We start from the raw sequence: 21331 nt of genomic DNA on the forward strand, positions 1-21331 counted from the left end.
CGGTGTTAACAGTGAGAGCCTTAGTGTGGCTGTGTTCCGAGGCGGTGTTAACAGTGAGAGCCTTAGTGTGGAAGCTTTAAGCCTCAAACTGCCCCCTCAAGTCTTGCAGGAAGTATTATATCAAAATATTCATATTTTCGAGAAAACTGACAGACTTTGAGCAACAGGATCTGAGCAATACCAAAATAAATAAATATCTCAACATGCTGTGCGTGCACACACAAAAAATAACCATCTCACAGATTCCAGCGTCGCTTGTGCCCCTCTTACCCTGAACAAGGCGTCGTCGTGGGCGGTGATCTGTGTGGGCGTGAAGGACACCCAGTCTCCCCACGCCCATACCGACTCACTACCATCGTCCACAGGGTCGGGCTGCACCACCACCACCACATACATAGCACCAAGGACAGGAAAGCAAAGGTGTATTTACAGAAGGCACACAAGCTTTACGGAGGTGGCTGCTACAAGGTGGTGAGGGAAGGGTGGTGAAGAAGCCATTTGGCACACCAGTCCGTGCCCTGGCTCAGTGTGGCCACGCTACATGATATAACCTAAATAATGATCTAAACACAGAGTCAACATTAACTGCAGGAGACACACTTCCGCACCCCGCAGCCTCGGCCACTTCAACTAAATAAGATGTCATCTTATTTAGTATAAACTAGAAAATGGCTGGAAAAAAATATATATTTAAACATAATTATATTATCAGTGACAAAGTATGGCATCTTTATGAAACATTTTGGTTCATTACTAAATAACATTACTCTCTCATACAAGACACTGGGTTTGATCACTGACACCTAACTCAACCTGAGGTGTAATGCAGCCCCAGACGACAACCATCATCATTATCACTCGGTCTACGATCTGACACACCTGACTGTAGTAATTACGCTTTACTAATTATCTACCCACTCCCCTTCACCTTTCACACACTTGATGACAGTAGCTACAACACAAACGTTTTCTAAAATGTCAACCTCCTCCCTCTCCTCTCACACCTGGCAGTAGTAACAACAACAATAAAATATACTAGTTGTCTACCTCCCCCTCCCAACACGGTCACCACACACTGCAATGATTATTTCTTTCCACCTTCACCTCTCCTTATTAAATACAAGTATCTTACAGCCGGTGACAATACATGGAGGTGTAATTTGTTTTATATATATGTCAAGAGAGGTTGATATATATATATATATATATATATATATATATATATATATATATATATATATATATATATATATATATATATATATATATATATATATATATATATATATATATATATAGTCTGTATTGTACTTTATCTTTCACACTTCTATACACTATATTGTGATAAGTTTTACATCAGGGCGTCGTAGACGTAGGTGAGTGTATGCTGAACATATTCTGTATGTGAAGGTGGTGTTATGATCCTAAAAGTGAACGACCATTAAACACATTAACCAAATATCCCTCAAGTTGTTAGTTATATATTATCAGCATAGATATTTACGAAGAATTTTCAGTATCATGTTCTCAAGGTGTGAGGTGGGTAAAGGAGACAGTTGGAGGTATAGGGAGATCAAATATGACGGTAGGTAAATGTTTAGTCTAACACCAAAAAAAGTCCTCACATGATATCTCATGAACTTGTATCTACATGAAGTGATTCTTACTAATTTGGATGAAACTTTGACCATGTTGCAGGGACAACCTAATTAAACTTTTGTTCGGATTTCATTGAGCTATTCATATTGGTTTAATGTGGAGGATTTTTTTTAGCTGATGGCTAAAATGTTATTATTTTGAAATATAATTACCTCGTGCTTAATATGTAATGGACGTAAAGTTGGTCATGTCCATCAAAATGGACACCATTTCTCTGACCTGTCTATAGATACCAAAAGTTTGAAAATCGGTCCAAATTTGGGATTTTTAATTTCTTTTCTTTTTTGAGATATGGGCGTTCACAGTGGTTTCTCTCTCCCAGCCACACAGCATCCACATACACCTTTAGGAGGACCATTCTCAACATGCGGGAAATAATGATAAATCTTATACATCATTTGGTATCGACGAAGCAATAAAGTCATGTGTGGCGGAGCTATAACGCAGCTGGAATCAAGTGTAACCTGTCTATTGTGTACTGCTGGGAGTGTGTGTGACATGATGTTCCCTCTGGGTTTGTTCTAGTTTTGTCTCTTACGAGGAAATTTACATCCACGAACTCATAAAGTACTAAGGACGCCCACGGTGGTTCAAAATCTTCGTGTTCATCATTTTTATGCTGTTTCTAATTTATTACTTAATCTGTTAATGTTTGTCATCTTGTTATATTGTTTCTCATTTCTTTCTTTATTAACCTCCATCCCGTGCCCCTCATTCTAATTTCTAACTCTAAAATTGTTTGACCATTAATCCCATCTATTATCATCTTTCATCAGTGTTCCTGACCAAGCTTCATCTTGTTCTGTTTCTCAGGTATAAAAATGTTTGAAATTTCTCCATTTATTGCACTCAGCTCCCTTGGTCTCCTACCATCAGTATTTAATCTCTTCACATGGACCACCACACACGGAAAAAGACTTGAAGTGGGTGGATGAGAGAGAGAAATGGCCTAACTCAACACTTAATATGGTCGTCCACACACACACACACACACACACACACACACACACACACACACACACACACACACACACACACACACACACACACATTAAAAAGATAGAAGGAGGTTCAAGGGTTTCAACTACCTAGAAGGACCTCTAATACGGCTCTCACACACTGCCTTTGATCTTAGACTCTATATCAGCTGATGGCCATGTGTTAGGTGTCTCTTCACGAGTGGGGATCATTATGTGTCTAGAGAAGGTGATTAAGTTAGGAGCGGATTCTCTCCTCTCTCCCTTAAATCATTCCCTCCTAAAGTGCTGTCACCCTCAGCATGTTGCCCCGTTTCCTCACTAGGTGGACCCACCCTCAACACCATACCATTAACACCTCTCCCTATTCAATCGCTTCCTTTCATTGTCAACTTCCCCGCCTTTATTTCCTTCTTAACCTCAATAACCCCTCACCTCTACACCTCCGCCTACCCTCAATAACCCCTCACCTCTACACCTCAGCCTACCCTCAATAACCCCTCACTTCTACACCTCCGCCTACCCTCAATAACCCCTCACCCTTGGACCTCCGCCTACCCTCAATAACCCCTCACCTCTACACCTCCGCCTACCCTCAATAACCCCTCACCTCTACACCTCAGCCTACCCTCAATAACCCCTCACCTCTACACCTCCGCCTACCTCAATAACCCCTCACCCCTGTACCTCCACCTACCCTCAATAACCCCTCACCCTTGGACCTCCACCTACCCTCAATAACCCCTCACCCTTGGACCTCCACCTACCACCAACACTTCCCTCACCCCTGCACCTCCACCTCCTCACCCTAGCACTTCCACCCACCCTCAACACCTCACACAAGCCAGCACCTCCAGGTATGAGAGGCAGGGAGGTACAGCAGCAGGACCTACCCTGAACATGGCCTCCCGCTTCCTGGTCTTGCTCCGGGCGGGGACGGTGACGCGGTAAAGTCCCTCCACGAACTCTGGGGCGTTGTCATTGACGTCACTGACGGTGATGAAGACAGGCGTGACGGAGGAGAGCTGCCCGTCACTCACCGTCACCCATAGCTCGTACTCTGCCTGTTCCTCCCGGTCCAGCGGCCATAGTGTGCTTACAACACCTGTAACACAACACAATGACACTTATATTAGACGACAAAGGTACTGATTACACCTGTAACCTACCTAACTGTATAGGACGACCATAGCACACTCACTACACCTGTAATATGACACAGAGACACTTATGATATATTATGACAAGTTGTATGAGCACCTCCACAGTTCACACTGCAGGAGCTGGGTTATTAAGAAATAAACACTCCGCCCACAGCAAGAGTTTGGGCGTCACTTGTTTTCTCCTTCAAATGGGTCTAAAGTTCCTACTCGCTCTTAAGGGATAATATGACAGAGTTGTGACTACAAGTTTCTCAGTTGAATTCCTTTGATAATTTTACACTTTGGAAGATCATGAAATAAATTAACTGCTAGAAACTTATGGGTCTTGTTCTTTCTTTCTATTTTATGTTAGAATGGGAAATATTTGGTTAAATACCATTTACAGATGAACATGTAATGATTAGGTTCTCCCTATTTTACTACTATGCCTACAAGACACTATTACACATAACAATAATCGCCTATTATAGTGTGTGTCTGAGGACGGATAAAGTTGTTCTCAGAATCTGTCAGGAAATAAAAGCGTGTTTCTAATCCACCATTCATTATTGTATTGTTATTATTGTATTGTTATTAATTTCCTTCAACTCACAAGGATCCTCTTAATCCTCGTACGAAGTGTCGACGTAGCATGGATAGCAACGAGTAGAGAACAGCGACGTATGTACTTGGCAATGTTTCGACAGTTCCTCTTTACTTTATCAGAATACTACAGTACGAGTAATATATATATCAAAATGCGTATATGAGAGGTAAAAAGAATATCAGAGGAATAATAATGACTAAAACAGAAAACTAATACTGACTAAATCGCTAAAATTCACACAATTAACGTACAGAACAAAATCACAAGAAGTAGCGTAAACACATAGTCGAATATTTAATACAGAAATTACCTGTATGACCACATACATTACATACCAATTAAAGAATAGAGTAAGACAGTAGTGGTGTCATGGATATACAAGACTGGACTTAGTAGGTGATGAGCAACTCCTCACCTGTGCCGTGCCGTGCCCTGCCATGCCCTGCCCTGCCGTACTCTGCCGTGCCGTGCCATCAGCGCAATTGGTAGATTTATGAAGTCTGGCTAATATAGAGAGTGCTCGCTTGCCTGGCTATGATCTCTGATAGGTCAATATGATGGTTCGGGCAATTTCACCTGTTTTAATTTAGCATCTCTGCGCTCGACAGTTCTCTCTCAATTGTATTTTGGTTTGGAAAATATAAGTCGCACTACAGAGGCTTACACAGGGATTCCATATATCTACTTAAAATATTTTCCAGGACATTTTAACATGTGATTATTACTCGGAATGACATTTATGGAAACACTCTCTCAATAAGTTCACCAGTTTGACCCTGAGTGTATAACAGCAGGAACTTCAATGAGGAAATAAACGATAGTTGGGTGAATTTGTGGTTTGAGTAGACTGGACATTTATTATCATATTTGTGGAGGAACGACGTAAAGTGTGAAGCCATAGAGGTTTAGTATTTTGTTCAGGGATTGTTGCATAAGATAAAGTTTGAGATAGTTTGAGCTGATGTTATAAGACTTATGAATATCAAGTTCCTATTGTAGTTGACACACGATGGAGAGGAATTAAGTTGGTAATCCAGCGAATATTGTCTTCTTGTGAACTAAGGTACAAAAGAGGTCCCTTGACTTTTCGACGTGTTTCTCCAAAAAAGGTGATTTATTTTCACTCTTGATTTGAAGTCAACTATTTACTACTACGCCAAGGGGAAAAGTTTATCACCAGTGTATCGTCTGTACATACCAGCTTTAAACTCTGAAACACAATCATTGAACCATTTTGTTTCGTGGTAACTGAGAAGAATTGGCCTGGGTAGATTCAAGTGGACTTCTCAATGCTACGCCATCAACTTAGCTGTGCGTCTCATTGTTAAAGTGACATAAACTTCTTCTTAGCTGGTAAATATATTAATCCTTGAAGTTGCGTCTATTTTAACCCAATAGCTAAAGCCATTATTCTTGAAAATTTCACCACAGATTTTTCAACAACTTTAAAGAAAGAAATATTCAAATTAATGAATTAATTAATATATACTGTGATGTAACTGTTATGTGTCGTATCCAGAAGTTTATATCTATGTTATCGTATTTTATTTCATGTAATTTATTTTTGATGATGATAACGGGTATTGTTGCAACGTTATACAATAAATATATTTTTCCCCGCACGAACGGACGCACGCATGCTCGCACGAACGCTCTCACGAATGCTCGCTCGCACGCACGCACGCACGCACGCACGCACGCACGCACACACGCACGTACGCACACCAGCAGGTACTTTACAACTGTCAAATAATAAATAATCTTAGGAACACCTCTGCCATGTTTGAGTTACTCTTCTCACCAACACCATTCGTACTCTGGTAGACTTTATACGTGGGTGAAGAAAATGTATAAATAATAATGAAAATAGCCTCCCAATTCCTCTTTTTATTTTTATTTCAGTAGTATCGTGTAAAGTCGCCACAAAAGTTTTGGAACATCTGGGCGACAGACTTCAGAATGAACACTATGGTTCTTGTCAGCTCAGAATGGTTGGTAGGCCTGGTTGTGAAGTGACTCTCAATATTACGTAATAATATATATTGTTCTTTATAGTATTTACAGATGAAAATAAGTAATTTAACTTACATTAAAACGTCCTCGGAGGGCAATTATTCAGATTTCTCGTTCGTTTTGTCATATTGTATAACCCTTAGAGCTTGGAGAACTATTTTTGCCGACTGTATATACGCGTAACCAGGAACACCTAACATCGTGTGGTAAATACGATCAAACACCTTACTATTTGGATGACTCAGACCCCACACTTCCCAGACTGGCAGGTGAGAGCATTACCCACTGTACCATATAATTTGATATACTAAGTGTGTATATGGAGTCCAGATCAACGTCTTTGGGCCTTGTGATAATATGAGGTTAAAATTATATACATTTTAGCTGTTTGTCTGAGAGATTTGACTTTGAATTTACCAAGGAACAAAAAGATAATATTTCACACACACACACACACACACACACACACACACACACACACACACACACACACACATGTATATTGTCAGAAAGTTTTTGTGTTACCTTAAGAGGTTTTTACACTGTGTGATACCCTGAACAATGTGTCACGTACTGGGTGTGAATCTTTACCTCACTCCTCCAATTACCATTAACCCTTTGTGGACGGTGATTTAACCCTTTGTGGACGATGATTTAACCCTTTGAGGACGATTATTTAACCCTTTGTGGACGATGATTTAACCCTTTGTGGACGGTGATTTAACCCTTTGAGGACGATTATTTAACCCTTTGAGGACGATTATTTAACCCTTTGTGGACGATGATTTAACCCTTTGTGGACGATGATTTAACCCTTTGAGGACGATGATTTAACCCTTTGTGGACGATGATTTAACCCTTTGTGGGCGATGATTTAACCCTTTGTGGACGATGATTTAACCCTTTGTGGGCGATGATTTAACCCTTTGTGGACGATGATTTAACCCTTGTGGACAATGATTTAACCCTTTGAGGACGATGATTTAACCCTTTGTGGACGATGACTTAACCCTCTGTGGACGATGATTTAACCCTTCGTGGACGATGATTTAACCCTTTGAGGACGATGACTTAACCCTTTGTGGACGATGATTTAACCCTTTGTGGACGATGACTTCACCCTTTGTGGACGATGATTTAACCCTTTGTTGACGATGATTTAACGGTCTAACCCTTTGTGTGCGATGGTTTAAACTGTGCATCTCTTTACCCTGTACAACTCGTTCCTCTCCCTTAGTCAGTGCTGGTCAACTCCTGCTGTGTGTTCCTCTCTCTATAAAGTTTTGCATGTTCGTATGACTACTATAAAATACTTCTCTCATATTTTGCTTTTTCTTCTTTTTCTCATTACATAAACGTGACTCATACTTGAACTCATAAACATAGCTTTATAAACATAGCTCATACTTGAACTCATAAACATAGACTCATACTTGAACTCATAAACATAGCTCACACTTGAACTTATAAACATAGCTCATACTTGAACTCATAACGATAGCTCACAATTGAACTCTTAAACGTGGGTTGCAGTTACGGCTCATAAACATGGCTCACTTGTTTACTATGTCTTAGGTTGGATTAACCCGGTTTAGTCTCTTATTTCATCTGTTTATCCGATACATGTTTTTATTATAGGAATATAGAAATATGTATAGGAATATTTTATTGTATAAGAAAAACACAACACATAAGGCTGTATAAAATCGAAAGTGTGATATGAAGAAATTCCCCCATTATACAACATGATTTAAGTTCCTGTTACTTGAAGCCATCTTAAGGAGGTCGTTACAATGCAGTGCAGAATATGGAAGATATTCTCCTGTGACACCTGTTGTCTCGGTAGGGTTGTCAGAATACTTCGTCCGTTGGGATATATTTTCTTAACTATCTCTACAGTTTTTTGAGCGACGCATTGGTTGAACACTGTGTTTAATTTAATGGGTTAAATAAGTGTTAAAGAAATGAATACGTTGTGTGGTTGTCATTATCACACATTTATATAAGGTGGTGAAACATTACACGATGGTCGATGGCCAGAGGTAACTAAGTGCCATTACTCGTACAAATGATGATACGGTTAACATTTCTTATCCATTAGCTTAAGATGTGCCTGACACGTCGAGGAGAACACTGGTGATAAATATTCCAGGGACGGCAGCAGAAACCCGTTAATGCATCTCTGGGCCACAAGTGATAATGCCTTTCTGACAATGTGTTGTTGTGTTGGCAGAGGATATCAGATGAGTTTCTCAGTTAGGAGCCAAAGGTAACTGACTAATTCTTGTTTTTCTACCTTTTTTAATATATCAATAGAAATGATGAATCGTGTTTACGGGATCGTGTTTGGATTGACTTTCACATTCCAAGCATTACACCAATTGGATATTATTTGTAAATCTCGATTGAACTATCTGAAACGGTGTGATTTATCAGGTGGGCGGCGCTAGAAAGTGAATCAACAACGCAGTTAATTAATATGTTGTAAAACTCTATGGAAACACAAGTAGTGTACAGTGTGTTGTTCTTGTATGATACAGATATTGACTTGGTATTAATAACAACGTTTATACACCTATACCTTGTAATGATTGTTTTTTATCAGACCACAGCTTACAGCCCAGAGAAATACAACACATATAACAGTAAGTATGTGTCTACGTGGTAACCCAGATAGATTGACACACCCTACAGGGAGATTAAGACCTGACCCAAGAGGGGTTACGGTCACAATTAATCAGAATTGTCACTGCCACGCGATTAGCTAACCCGGCGACATGACCGGGTTACTCAAGAAGCTACCCTCCAGCCAGTACGCCTGTCACCTGCCCAGACACACCCAGATTAGTGACGACATCTTCCGGCTGAAGATCTCCAAGATAAGAGCCTGCAGCTCCATCCACGAGGCATTAGCATTCGGATTATTATTGTGACAAGGAAGGGGCCGACAACTCCTTCCCAGAGACAAAACTCCGAAGAAGACAGAAGTAACGCTCGCCACTAGTCGAGGTCGGGAGGGAAACTTCCATCCCCAGCACCGAGCCCAGCTAGCAGAATCTCCCACAGAAGACACAGTCCAGCAGCACCTGCTGGGCCTCCCTCAGGTCACACGTGAGTCATTGTCATAGCGATCCATAGGGTGAGTTACTTAAGGTGGGAAGTGTATCCATTTCATGTTTGTGTCCGAGAGTCAGTGTCTAGTAACTTCGATATATTGATTCGATTAATGTGTCCATGCCATTGAGTGAATATTAAATAGCTGTACAGCTTGTACAATGGGTATACTATACATACAATGTCAATATGCAGCCAATTATATATAATATGTAAGTAATACAACAATCTCTCTCTCTCTCTCTCTCTCTCTCTCTCTCTCTCTCTCTCTCTCTAATTCTTACTGTACCTAAGATTTTGGCTGGAATTCTGCAAGAAAAAAAAATATACAGGTCCAATATTATGAACCCAGGAGAGTCGTCCCTTCCATGTATGTCATCATAAACATCACATAATCCGTCACCATCTCGCCCTCAACATCTACATCAAGGAGCAGAGCTCCATGACTGTCTTCCTCTATTACCAGATTGAGATTTTTTTTAAGTGGTCCAAAATCAGACTGTTTTCCCCCAAATTTCCTTTCATCATATAACTCACCATAAAACAAACTCTTCTCGTTTTTTTGTCAAACACTCTTACTATTAACAAGAGTAAATAGTCAAATGCAAATATACAGGTTGATTCAAATTATTTTATAAGATTTTGTTTTGTTTTTCAATTGTGTGTAGCAGTGTAGCAGTGATGTACTGAAGCACTAACACCGAAATCGAGATCTTAGAAATCGTGACCAAAAACAATGGAAATTTGGGCATTTACTTTACGTACGTGCACAAAATGGTGTCTCGGTTCATACAAGTATATTATATTTGTAGGGTTGAAACTCATGGATTATGGAGGGTCAGTGTTATCTTAAAATATGGACAAACTTACCTACTATCATGGATATATGAATAACAATTGCCTTATAACTTGTATTTTTTCAGTTTCATGAAAAAATACGAGTAAATAAATAAAAACGCTCTACGTCATATTATTTACTGTATCATGTTTGTTGATGATACCCAGATATTTTATTTTATTCGAAAAATTTGTTTAGATCTTCCTGTAGTTTTGCGGAGTCCTCGTCAGATTTAATTACACGTCCTATTTTAGTGTCATCAGCAAATTTACTTATGTTGCTGTCAATGCCGATATCTATGTCGTTTATGTATATAATAAATAATAATGGTCCAAGTACTGAGCCTTGGGGAACTCCACTAGTGACGTTGCTCCAATGGGACTTAGTGCCGTTAATGCTCACTCGCTGTTTCCTGTCCTGTAACCACGCCCTAATTCATTTAAGGATATTACCTTTGATGCCATGTGCTTCTACCTTTCTAACTAGTCTTTCGTGAGAAATGCTCATTACTCTTCAGACATCCTCAACGGAGCAGTAGAAGCTGACATAAGGCGTTTTTTGTTGATGCACTGAATAGCTAACGCGTTAGCTTTCCCGGACTGTCATTAAAAAATACTTCATTGTACTGCATCTTGGGAATAACTGTTGTACAACACAGTCTTCAGAAAACAATAAAATTGGGTTAACTGTTATTTGGTTACAATACGGAAAGAAATAGTGAAGAAAATACATAGAAAATTGAGAAAAGAAAGACAAAAAAGGAAAAAAATCAATCAAACAACAATAAATAAGAATAACCCAAAACTCGGACCCGTTGTAATTTCTCCCGGACTCTGAAACCACACCACACCACTGTCTCTCACGGCTAGGTGTTCGCATGTTTATACAAGAAATACGACGAATTTCAGGTTTGTTTAAGTCTTAATTTTTGCACTTACAGAACTGTAATCAACTTGCTCACCCTTATTTAAAGTATCTTATGAGTAATGATATTAAGGTTTCAATCATATTTGAGCAATTATCAATAATGTTACACCAAAGTCACCAACGGCTAATGAAATCGGACAGCGCCCACTTAAAAACAGGGGGAGCCAAAACAGGTTTTAATTAGGTGCAATCCTATACAATTCTTTCACGCCATACGCTTTGTTTTAGGTCCTATCCAATATACTACCGTATATAGAATTATTTTTATTATTAAATCACAGTTTTTTATTGCCTTACATCCCCCAACTCTTCAATATTTATCCAAATATTCTCCATAAATGGCCATGATCCGCGTATTTACCCACTGTTTTAGTGGGAGAAACTCGCTGATTGGTTGTTCGATGTTCGGGCGCTGCACACGCTAATACCTGATGGCAGTGAAAAAATAAGCAAAGCATTGAACAGCTACTGCTTATCAGTTTTCACAGAGGAAATTCGCGATGAAATTCCAGCGGTGGAACTGATATTTAAGGGAAAGGAAGAAGAGAAATTAAAGAATATCACTATCAGAAAAAAGGATGTTCTTAAGAAGATAAATAAACTAAAGAAGACAAAATCCCCAGGGCCGGATGAAATTTTCCCTCGAGTCTTGAAAGAGTGTAGGGAACAGATTAGCGGACCCCTCGTAAACTTATTTACAAAATCATTAGACACCGGAGTTGTGCCAGACTTGTGGAAACAGGCAAATGTAGTACCCATATTCAAAAAGGGAGACAGAGCATCAGCGTCAAATTACCGGCCGATCAGTTTGACGTCAGTAGTGGGGAAATTTCTTGAATCAATTATAGCAGATAACATCCGATCGCATTTAGAGAAAAGCAAATTAATCTACGACTCTCAACATGGGTTTACAAAGGGAAAATCTTGTCTAACAAATCTGCTGAAATTTTTTAGGAAAGTCTTCGAGGTAGTAGATAATGACGAAAATTACGATGTTATTTACTTAGACTTTAGCAAAGCATTTGACAGAGTACCGCATCAGAGGCTTCTGAGAAAAATTAAGGCTCATGGTATCGAGGGAAAAGTTATAAATTGGATAAAATCATGGCTCACCGATAGAACGCAGAGGGTCAGCGTAGTTGGTGTTAAATCTGAGTGGGGTCGTGTAACCAGTGGGGTTCCCCAGGGGTCAGTACTAGGCCCACTCTTTTTCATAATCTACATAAACGATTTAGATACTGGGATCAGCAGTGACATAAGCAAGTTTGCGGATGACACCAAAATAGGGCGGCAGATTAATTCAGGGCAGGATGCAAATGCATTACAGAGGGATCTAAATAAACTGCAGGGGTGGTCTGAAAAATGGCAACTGGAATTCAACACCAGCAAGTGCAGCGTACTTAATATTGGAAGAACAAATACTGTCAATGTATACAACCTCAACAACATCAACCTAGAGAAGTCGACTTGTGAAAGAGACTTAGGGGTACTTGTAAGCCCGGACCTACGGCCTAGAAAACAGTGCGTTAATGTTCGAAATAAGGCAAACAGAGTATTGAGTTTTCTATCTAGAAGTGTAAGTAATATGAGTGCAGAGGTCTTATTGCAACTATATCTTGCGCTAGTCAGGCCGCACCTCGATTATGCCGTTCAGTTCTGGTGCGCTTATTATAGAATGGATATCAATTCACTAGAGTCGGTGCAGTGAAGAATGACGAAAATGATTCCGGGACTTAGAAACCTTCCATATCAGGATAGGTTAAAGAAACTAAACTTGCATTCCCTAGAAAGACGAAGAGTGCGGGGAGATATGATAGAAGTATTCAAGTGGGTGAAAGGAATCAATAAAGGTGATATAGATAAAGCTCTTATAATATCCGAGCAGGATAGGACTCGGAACAACGGATTCAAGTTGGATAAGTTTAGGTTTAGGAGGGAGATAGGAAGGAACTGGTTTACAAATAGAGTGGTGGACGAGTGGAACAAGCTTAGCAACTCTGTAGTAAGTGCTGGAACGCTGGAAAGTTTCAAAGGGAGGCTGGATAGATTCATGGATGATAGAGAGTGGTAGTAACTCTCGACAGGAGCTGCCATGCACAGGCCAACCGGCCTATTGCAGACTCTTTATTTTCTTATGTTCTTATGTAACGTGTTTGCGTTTCCCTCTCAAGGTGTCATGCGCAGAACTCAGCAGAAGCGTCTGCGCATACAGAATAGTTAACGCGTTAGCTATTCCGTGCATTTTAAACGCCTTTCAATAAACGCCTATATTAAGGATGGTCAATGCCTGGGAAGATATTGGGATATTGGAAGCATAATGTGTTGTCTAATGGTAGACCCTGCTGCCATATGGCATCACAAATATTGTTGATCTGACTTTCTGCCTCATTTACACACAATTGCAGGGTCTCAATTGTTTCTTTTACTATTGACAACACAACATACATACCTTGTATATTGTTTCTCACTATTGATATTTTTTTTATTTAGGGTCCTATATTTTATATATATATATATGCATATATATATATATATATATATATATATATATATATATATATATATATATATATATATATATATATATATATATATATATATATATATATATATATATATATATATATATATATATATATGAAACTTCCCAGCGCAACAGCGTTGTTGGTGTTACTTGGTAACTTGTTCTAACCATTAAGAATTGTATTTCATACCACATTTATTTTCGTTTTTTGGTCTTTAATAATAATTTTTTTGAGTAAATTTGTACCTTACGCGAGTCTTCATCTAAATAAACTATATGGCCTACTGTTGACGTCTGAAAAATGATCTATATTGTTGCTTACTCCCATATCAATGTTATGTTTACAGTATTGACCCTCCTGCCCACATTCAGTGGATTCGGGGCCACCAAAGAAACTAGATGGAACATGTGATGCAGATTAAATCATAAGTGTCTTACACCTTCCTAGAAATCAACACGTGACTTGTCTGCTATTCATCAAGTTGTCTTGTTGTTATGTTATTACTGTTCTTCAACAACCAAGGTCTTTAAGCCCGTAACAAGGTTAGTAACTATACTAGTGACTAGTCCAGCAACAGTTTTGTTTAAGTGATGCTTAACTAGTCGGGGCGGATCCACGGGATTCTGGGGGTCCGGAATCCCCTTTTCATCAGAAAATGCCAATACTTTTTCTTTAATACAGTATTGTACTGTGGCGTTTTTGTATAGTAAAAAAAGTAATTATTATTGGCCTCTTAATATCTCTTAATACCAAGTGCACAAGGCTTTAAAATGGCCTCAAAATGCACATGATATTATTCAGATTTAACAAAAACTTTCTGGGAGCTTACAGTGCCGCCCCCCCCCAACCCCTAGCTGGGTGGGCTCGCCATGTTCCTTCATCCACAACTTTTTGGAGCCCCCCTTTACATATTCTTGGATCCGCCCCTGCTAATGCTTAACGAGTGTGTGCAAAACGCTTCTCGACACTAGAGCAGTCCCCCCTCCCCTAATATAGACCAAGATTTGTTTTCTCTCGTGGTGAGCGGACGTCACGTTTTCTTTACACTCAGGGATTCACGGCACCAGAGAACACTTGTAATATAACGCGACAGGTTACATGAAACACGAGCAGAAAATACAGTGCTGAAGAGTTGTAAGAGTGTATTATTATGTAACAGAACATCAAATGAATCAAGAGATACAATGAGTGACCCAGAAAATAGCCTTAATTAGTAAACAGTTATAAGGCATAGAATATTTGTGGTGAATATTTAATGGTTCTATTTACTGGATAAAATTTTGTTATTAGAAACTTTACAGCACAAAAAATCTCAGTGCATTTAATTATTTAGAAATTTCCGAAGATGAATAAAAATATTAAATATTTTGTAACAACATTTCATCACTATGTACTGAGCCAAGTGAACGAATAGACAAAACAAAGTTGTTGTTATGATAATACTACTGCACTTTAACAACGAAGGTCTTTAAGCGCGTAACAAGGTTAGTAATTAAACTATTCACTCAACAATTAAAATTATGAGAGATAGAACATCCGGTGATGATTGATTTCAACATTTTATATAAAGGAAATTGTGAAATTAGGTAAAATTGCTGAACAGTGATTAAATAATCAATATTTTGACATACAGGTGGAATGTCAAGCTATTATCAAGGGCGGCCATGCTCCCACACGACATTTGCCACACACCATATGGCGCATTTTCTTTTTTTACAGGGATTAGCCCACCCGGGCACAGGTCACTGACCCACATTGTGGCCTGGGAGGCGAAAATTTAATAATAATAATAATAATAATAATAATTATAATAATAATAACAATAATAATAATAATAATAATAATAATAATAATAATAATAATAATACTGTAATAATAATAATAATAATAATAATAATAATAATAATAATAATAATAATAATAATAATAATAATAATAATAATAATAATAATATAATAATAACAATAATAATAATAATAATAATAATAAAGATATACAAATTTGAACAAAAGATCAAAAGTGGGAAACAATATACTGTTTGTATGTTGTGTTGTCAATAGTAAGAGAAACAATTGAGACCCTGCAATTGTGTGTAAATGAGGCAGAACTCAGATCAGCAACCTGGGACTTGGTCACAATTTTTATGATGCCATATGGCAGCAGGGTCTACCAAATCCAAAAAACGAATTCACAAAGGCTCATACGTTAAATTCTCCCCCGTCCTCCTCAACTGGAGAGAAGAGAATCCAACTCACGGACTTACAGTAGATACGACGAGGAAAAAGTGTGATGGTCACTTTGGCATTAAAGTTGCACGTGGCACTTTACTGTAATCTTCTCCCTATTTAAGGAAGACTTAACACATGAGTTACAGTATTTGGGAGACTACACTCCTATCAGCAGAACTGGCTGGCTGCCTCAGTGGTGTTCAGAGAGTCAAAGAGAGTAAAAATTTGGCTAGAAAAACAGTCATGAGATATAAATACATCTTTCATAATAACCTAAACAAAGTTACATTAGGTTAAGACGAAGTTAAGTTTGTGATTTTTTGGTCCTGGTATTTTCTCCTACAGTTACCTCACCATCTGTCCTGGGTTCTTGTTCCACGTATAATTAAGAGGATGTTGACGACCCTAATGAGGTGTGATATGGGGTTATATGTAAATTATGGTCTTCCCAGCTAACAATAACTAAGTCATGACAGATAAGGCATGTTACTCTGTTTAATTACACAGGATGAATGTCAGTCACAAGATAACATGTGCTAATTCAGTGCAGTGGTACTCATTAATTTGGCTGCCTCACTCTTATTATAGAAAATGATGACCAATTATTTTCACAGCGCTGTCTTGTAAACACTGACGTTGATGCTTATTTTAAATAGGTAATATCCTTTTTTGTATTGTTTTATGTTTTGTGTGATTCCGGTGTTGTCGGAGTGAAGCTAATTCTGAGGAAAATATTATTTCTCTGATTTATGAATATCAGTTGTACAATTCTAAGAAATGTTTAAAGCACCAACCCGCATTCCTTGGATGTAATATATACTATCTCTGGTTACTTCAGTTTAGAACATTCCCCGACTTTCTTATGAATCTGTTTTACATTTTTTTTGTTTATTCATTTCTACTATTTTCACACATACAGTACAGTATGTTTACATGTCGTGGTAAGAGTTACACTCACAGTTCAAAGACTCCTTCCATCTTCACAGTTTATGTACAAGAACATTAACCTTCTGGATACCTACAGCATGCTGAGGCTCTGGAACAATTAACTGGATGCACTTAGGAGCATTGGTGCCTCAGATACTAAGTGTCTCTGAACTTTGAACTTTTGAGATGCAACAATATTTGTCACTCGCAGTATTCTCTTGAGCTTCCTGCCCTCCCCGTTCCAGCTGCACTCTAGGTAGTGTGTGTGTGTGTGTGTGTGTGTGTGTGTGTGTGTGTGTATGTGTGTAATAATAATAAAAAAATATTAATAAACGGTTTATTAATAGAGTTGCAGCCGGTGGCTGAAAATATACAAACTTACATGTGATTTAGAGATAATAATATACGTTCAATACATTTACAGGGCTGTACAGTACATAAATGAGGAGCTGTTTATTATTTTAACAATAGATGGGATGGTGCTATTCTTATGTCTATCAGTGAGGGCTCTTATGGGCTGAATTTTGTTGTAGTGGCGGACTGCGCGAGGTGGGCAGGGGAGTGCCGGTGGCAGTAGGTGGCGATGAAGAGGATGGTGCAGTAGTCCACTGACAAACCCTGCTAGTGCGTGGTGGTGGAGGTCACTGAGGGATGGCATGGCATTTCCAGGGTGGAGAGAGCGTTGTTGTAGCCGGAGTAGTCTGCGCCGAGCATGATTCTGCAGGCCCTCTTCTGTAACTTCTCTAGCTGACGTTGTTGGGTAAAGTTGAGAGAAGACGACCAGGCTGGTGACGCATACGTTAATTTAGGGAGAATAAAGGCGTTGTAGATAGTCCTCAGCTCTGGCGTGGGTGCCCCAAGTGACATGAGTCGTCGTAGCATGTAGAGTCGGTACGAGGCTGCCTTGATAGTATTGTTTACATGGGCCTTCCAGTCCAGTTTGTGGTCTATAGTTACACCCAGGAATTTGGCAGACTGCACTAATTGGGGCTTGCACTGGAGTGGTGGCGGTATTGAAGTGCTTGACTACGGTTTTGGTGTGATTGATGGTGACCTTGTTCTCCGTAGTCCATGCCTGTATCCTGTCCAGGGTGCCTTGTAGCAATGAGTAGTCAGGATGAGGTGTTGTTCACCGTAGCCCCCACAGTGCAGTAATCCACGTATTTCCACCTGTGAGGAGTGTCCGATAGAGCGTCGTTGATCAGGATTAGGAAGCACAGTGGTCCCATCCTGGTCCCCTGGGGAACACCGCAGGTGAGGTGTTGGAATGTGGAGACAGAGCCCTGGTACCTGACTGCCTGATGACACTCACTCAGGAAATCAGTGAGCCATGAGACCAGGTTGGTGGGCAGCCCTAGTGCAATGGCCTTGTTGATAACAGTGGGGGTGATCAACAAGGTCAAAAGCCTTCCTGAAGTCATCAAGGGCAACGGCCAGTGATGTCTTACGTTTCTCCAGGTTTTTGTGGACGAAATCCAGGAAACTAACTAAGCAGTGTGATGTAGAGGAGGTCCTCATATTGACAAATTGCTGTGGATAAATACTAGCAAATGCCCACTCAAAAACAAAGTCTTCACAGAGTAGACTGGGTATGGGAGTAATGGCAACTGGCCTGAGGTCACTAGGGGACTGTGGGGTGTGTGTGTGTGTGTGTGTGTGTGTGTGTGTGTGTGTGTGTGTGTGCAATATATGTATCAATAATAATAATATATAATAATAATAATAATGTAATAATAATAATAATAATAATAATAATAATATGTAATAATGATAAAAAATAATAATAATTATAATAATAATAATAATAATAATAATAATAATAATAATAATAATTAACGGTTTATTGAAAGAGCATGGCAGCCGGAAGGCTGAAAATATACAGTTGCATAATTGGGGAATGGGTCACTTGATTGACAACTAATACACAAATAACATAAGTGATATAAATATGATATATAATGACTAAGTGGGGAGAAGGTCATACTACAAGGCATTTCAACATAGTGACAGTGCAAAAAGGTAAGTTTGACTGGGAGTGAATACACTGGTTGATTACAAATTATTGATGATTTTTACAATGGTTGGGACCGGGCTGTTCTTATAGCGATCAGTACGTGCTCGTATGGGCTGGATGCGGTTGTGGTGTCGAACAGCAATTCTCGGACGAGGGCTGTCGGAATGTGTGTGTGTGTGTGTGTGTTTGTGTGTTCGTAATTCCCGCTAGTAAAGCTAACAAACACAAGCAGTGAATTAATTATAATTTTTTTTGAGTTATGAATCATTAACAAGTAATCTTATTCCAGCATTTCTTTTATAGCCAAAATTGCCAACGTCATGGTCTAATTTAACGTATTGTTATTTGTTCATGTTACCGAGTCTTAATTAATAATCTTTCTATCAAGTCTTACTCTTAAAGTACCTAAGTATCGTGCCGCAATCTTTAAGAATCTTCACCGCAATGTTTAAGGTTTTCAGAACAATAATACATAAACAACACGATATATTTAATGTTATGTAGAAACTTATTATCTTACATTTGTGAAAGTAATAATGGCCTGAAAATATCCGTCATTAACCAACAGGAAATTAAAGAATATTTGTCGAGTCAGTTCTCTGTGAAAGCTCGGTGGATAATTTTGTTATGAGGTAATTTAATAGAAGGATTAACAGAGAGCGCTGCAGCGGAGCCACAATTACCCACATTACGCCATCATCAAACCTCCAGTATTTAACCCCAGTAATTACGACGCCCAGATCAGCCTGTTGTTGAATAATCAAGAGAAAGATAATATTTTGCTGTATGTTAGCTGCGTGTAGACGGCTGTGTTAACTAATCATGCAAACACAAGTTACTAATCCCACTCACTAGGAATCAGAGAATGTACCCACTTACTGTGTATTACAAGTACAATCCACACGCAACACACACACACACACACACACACACACACACAGACACACTAAAGTGAAAATTACAATCATCCGATATTCTGCCTTGGTTAACTTATACCTGAGATGACCTTAACGCTAACTACAGAATGATGAACGAAGGGAAGCTACAGTATGTGATGGTAAAATATCCACAACAATGATAGATGGTCACGTCTACAACACATAATGTTCCTCTGTCCACATATCATCATCTACTCAAATTCTCTCGGGAGCGATATAGACACCCTGTACATCTCCATTAATAAAGCTTAAGGGATCCCGTTTACCGTTCACTATAAGAGGCGTGTGTAGGGCGTGAGTTACACTGTCAGGGGAAATATGAGGACTAAAGCAACACTATAAGAGACGTGTGTAGGGTGTGAGTTACACTGTCAGGGGAAATATGAGGACTAAAGCAACACTATAAGAGACGTGTGTAGGGTGAGAGTTACACTGTCAGGGGAAGTATGAGGACTAAAGCAACACTATAAGAGGCGTGTGTAGGGTGTGAGTTACACTGTCAGGGGAAGTATGAGGCCTAAAGCAACACTATAAGAGACGTGTGTAGGGTGTGAGTTACACTGTCAGGGGAAGTATGAGGACTAAAGCAACACTATAAGAGACGTGTGTAGGGTGTGAGTTACACTGTCAGGGGAAGTATGAGGACTAAAGCAACACTATAAGAGGAGTGTGTAGGGTGTGAGTTACACTGTCAGGGGAAGTATGAGGACTAAAGCAACACTATAAGAGAAGTGTGTAGGTGAGAGTTACACTGTCAGGAAAGTGTGAGGACTAAAGCAACACTATAAGAGACGTGTAGGGTGTGAGTTGGTTACTGTCAGGGAAGTATGAGGACCAAAAGCAACACTATAAGAGAAGTGTGTTGGGTGAGAGTTACACTGTCAGGAAAGGTGAGACTAAAGCAACAATTATAAGAGACGTGTAGGTGTGAGTTACATTGTCAGGGAAGTATGAGGACTAAAGCAACACTATAAGAGACGTGTAGGGGTGAGAGTTACACTGTCAGGAAGTATGATGACCAAAGCAACACTATAAGAGAAGTGTGTAGGGTGAGAGTTACACTGTCAGGAAAGTGTGGAGGACTAAAACACTATAAGAGACGTGTGGTAGTGAGTTAAGCACTGTCAGGTGTGAGGACTAAAGCAAATACTATAAGAGACGTGTGTAGGTGTGAGCACCGTCAGGGAAGTATGAGGACTACAAGGCAACACTATAAGAGAAGTGTGTAGGGTGAGAGTTACACTGTCAGGGAAGCAAGGAGGACTAAAGCAACACTATAAGTGAGGCGTGTGTGTAGGGTGAGAGTTGAATGGGGAAGTATGAGGACTAAAGGCAACACTATAAGAGACGTGTGTGTAGGGTGAGAGTTACACTGTCAGGGGAAGTATGAGGACTAAAGCAACACTATAAGAGACGTGTGTA

The 21331-nt window shown here is 39.3% G+C and overlaps 1 protein-coding gene across 1 annotated transcript in view; it reads right to left on the minus strand.

Annotated features, from left to right (window-relative positions):
* The window catches only part of LOC121875995 (protocadherin Fat 1-like), a gene marked incomplete at its 5' end in the record, with an annotated part of 192474 nt that overhangs the window by 148206 nt on the left and 22937 nt on the right, over positions 1-21331 (minus strand). The window contains 2 exons of the mRNA XM_042380838.1: positions 271-372; positions 3530-3741. Coding sequence (XP_042236772.1) covers positions 271-372; positions 3530-3741 — 314 coding nt within the window. The remainder of the gene's footprint in view (positions 1-270; positions 373-3529; positions 3742-21331) is intronic.

Source organism: Homarus americanus, unplaced genomic scaffold (assembly GCF_018991925.1).
Source record: "Homarus americanus isolate GMGI-L3 unplaced genomic scaffold, GMGI_Hamer_2.0 scaffold19952, whole genome shotgun sequence".
Taxonomy (NCBI): domain Eukaryota; kingdom Metazoa; phylum Arthropoda; class Malacostraca; order Decapoda; family Nephropidae; genus Homarus; species Homarus americanus.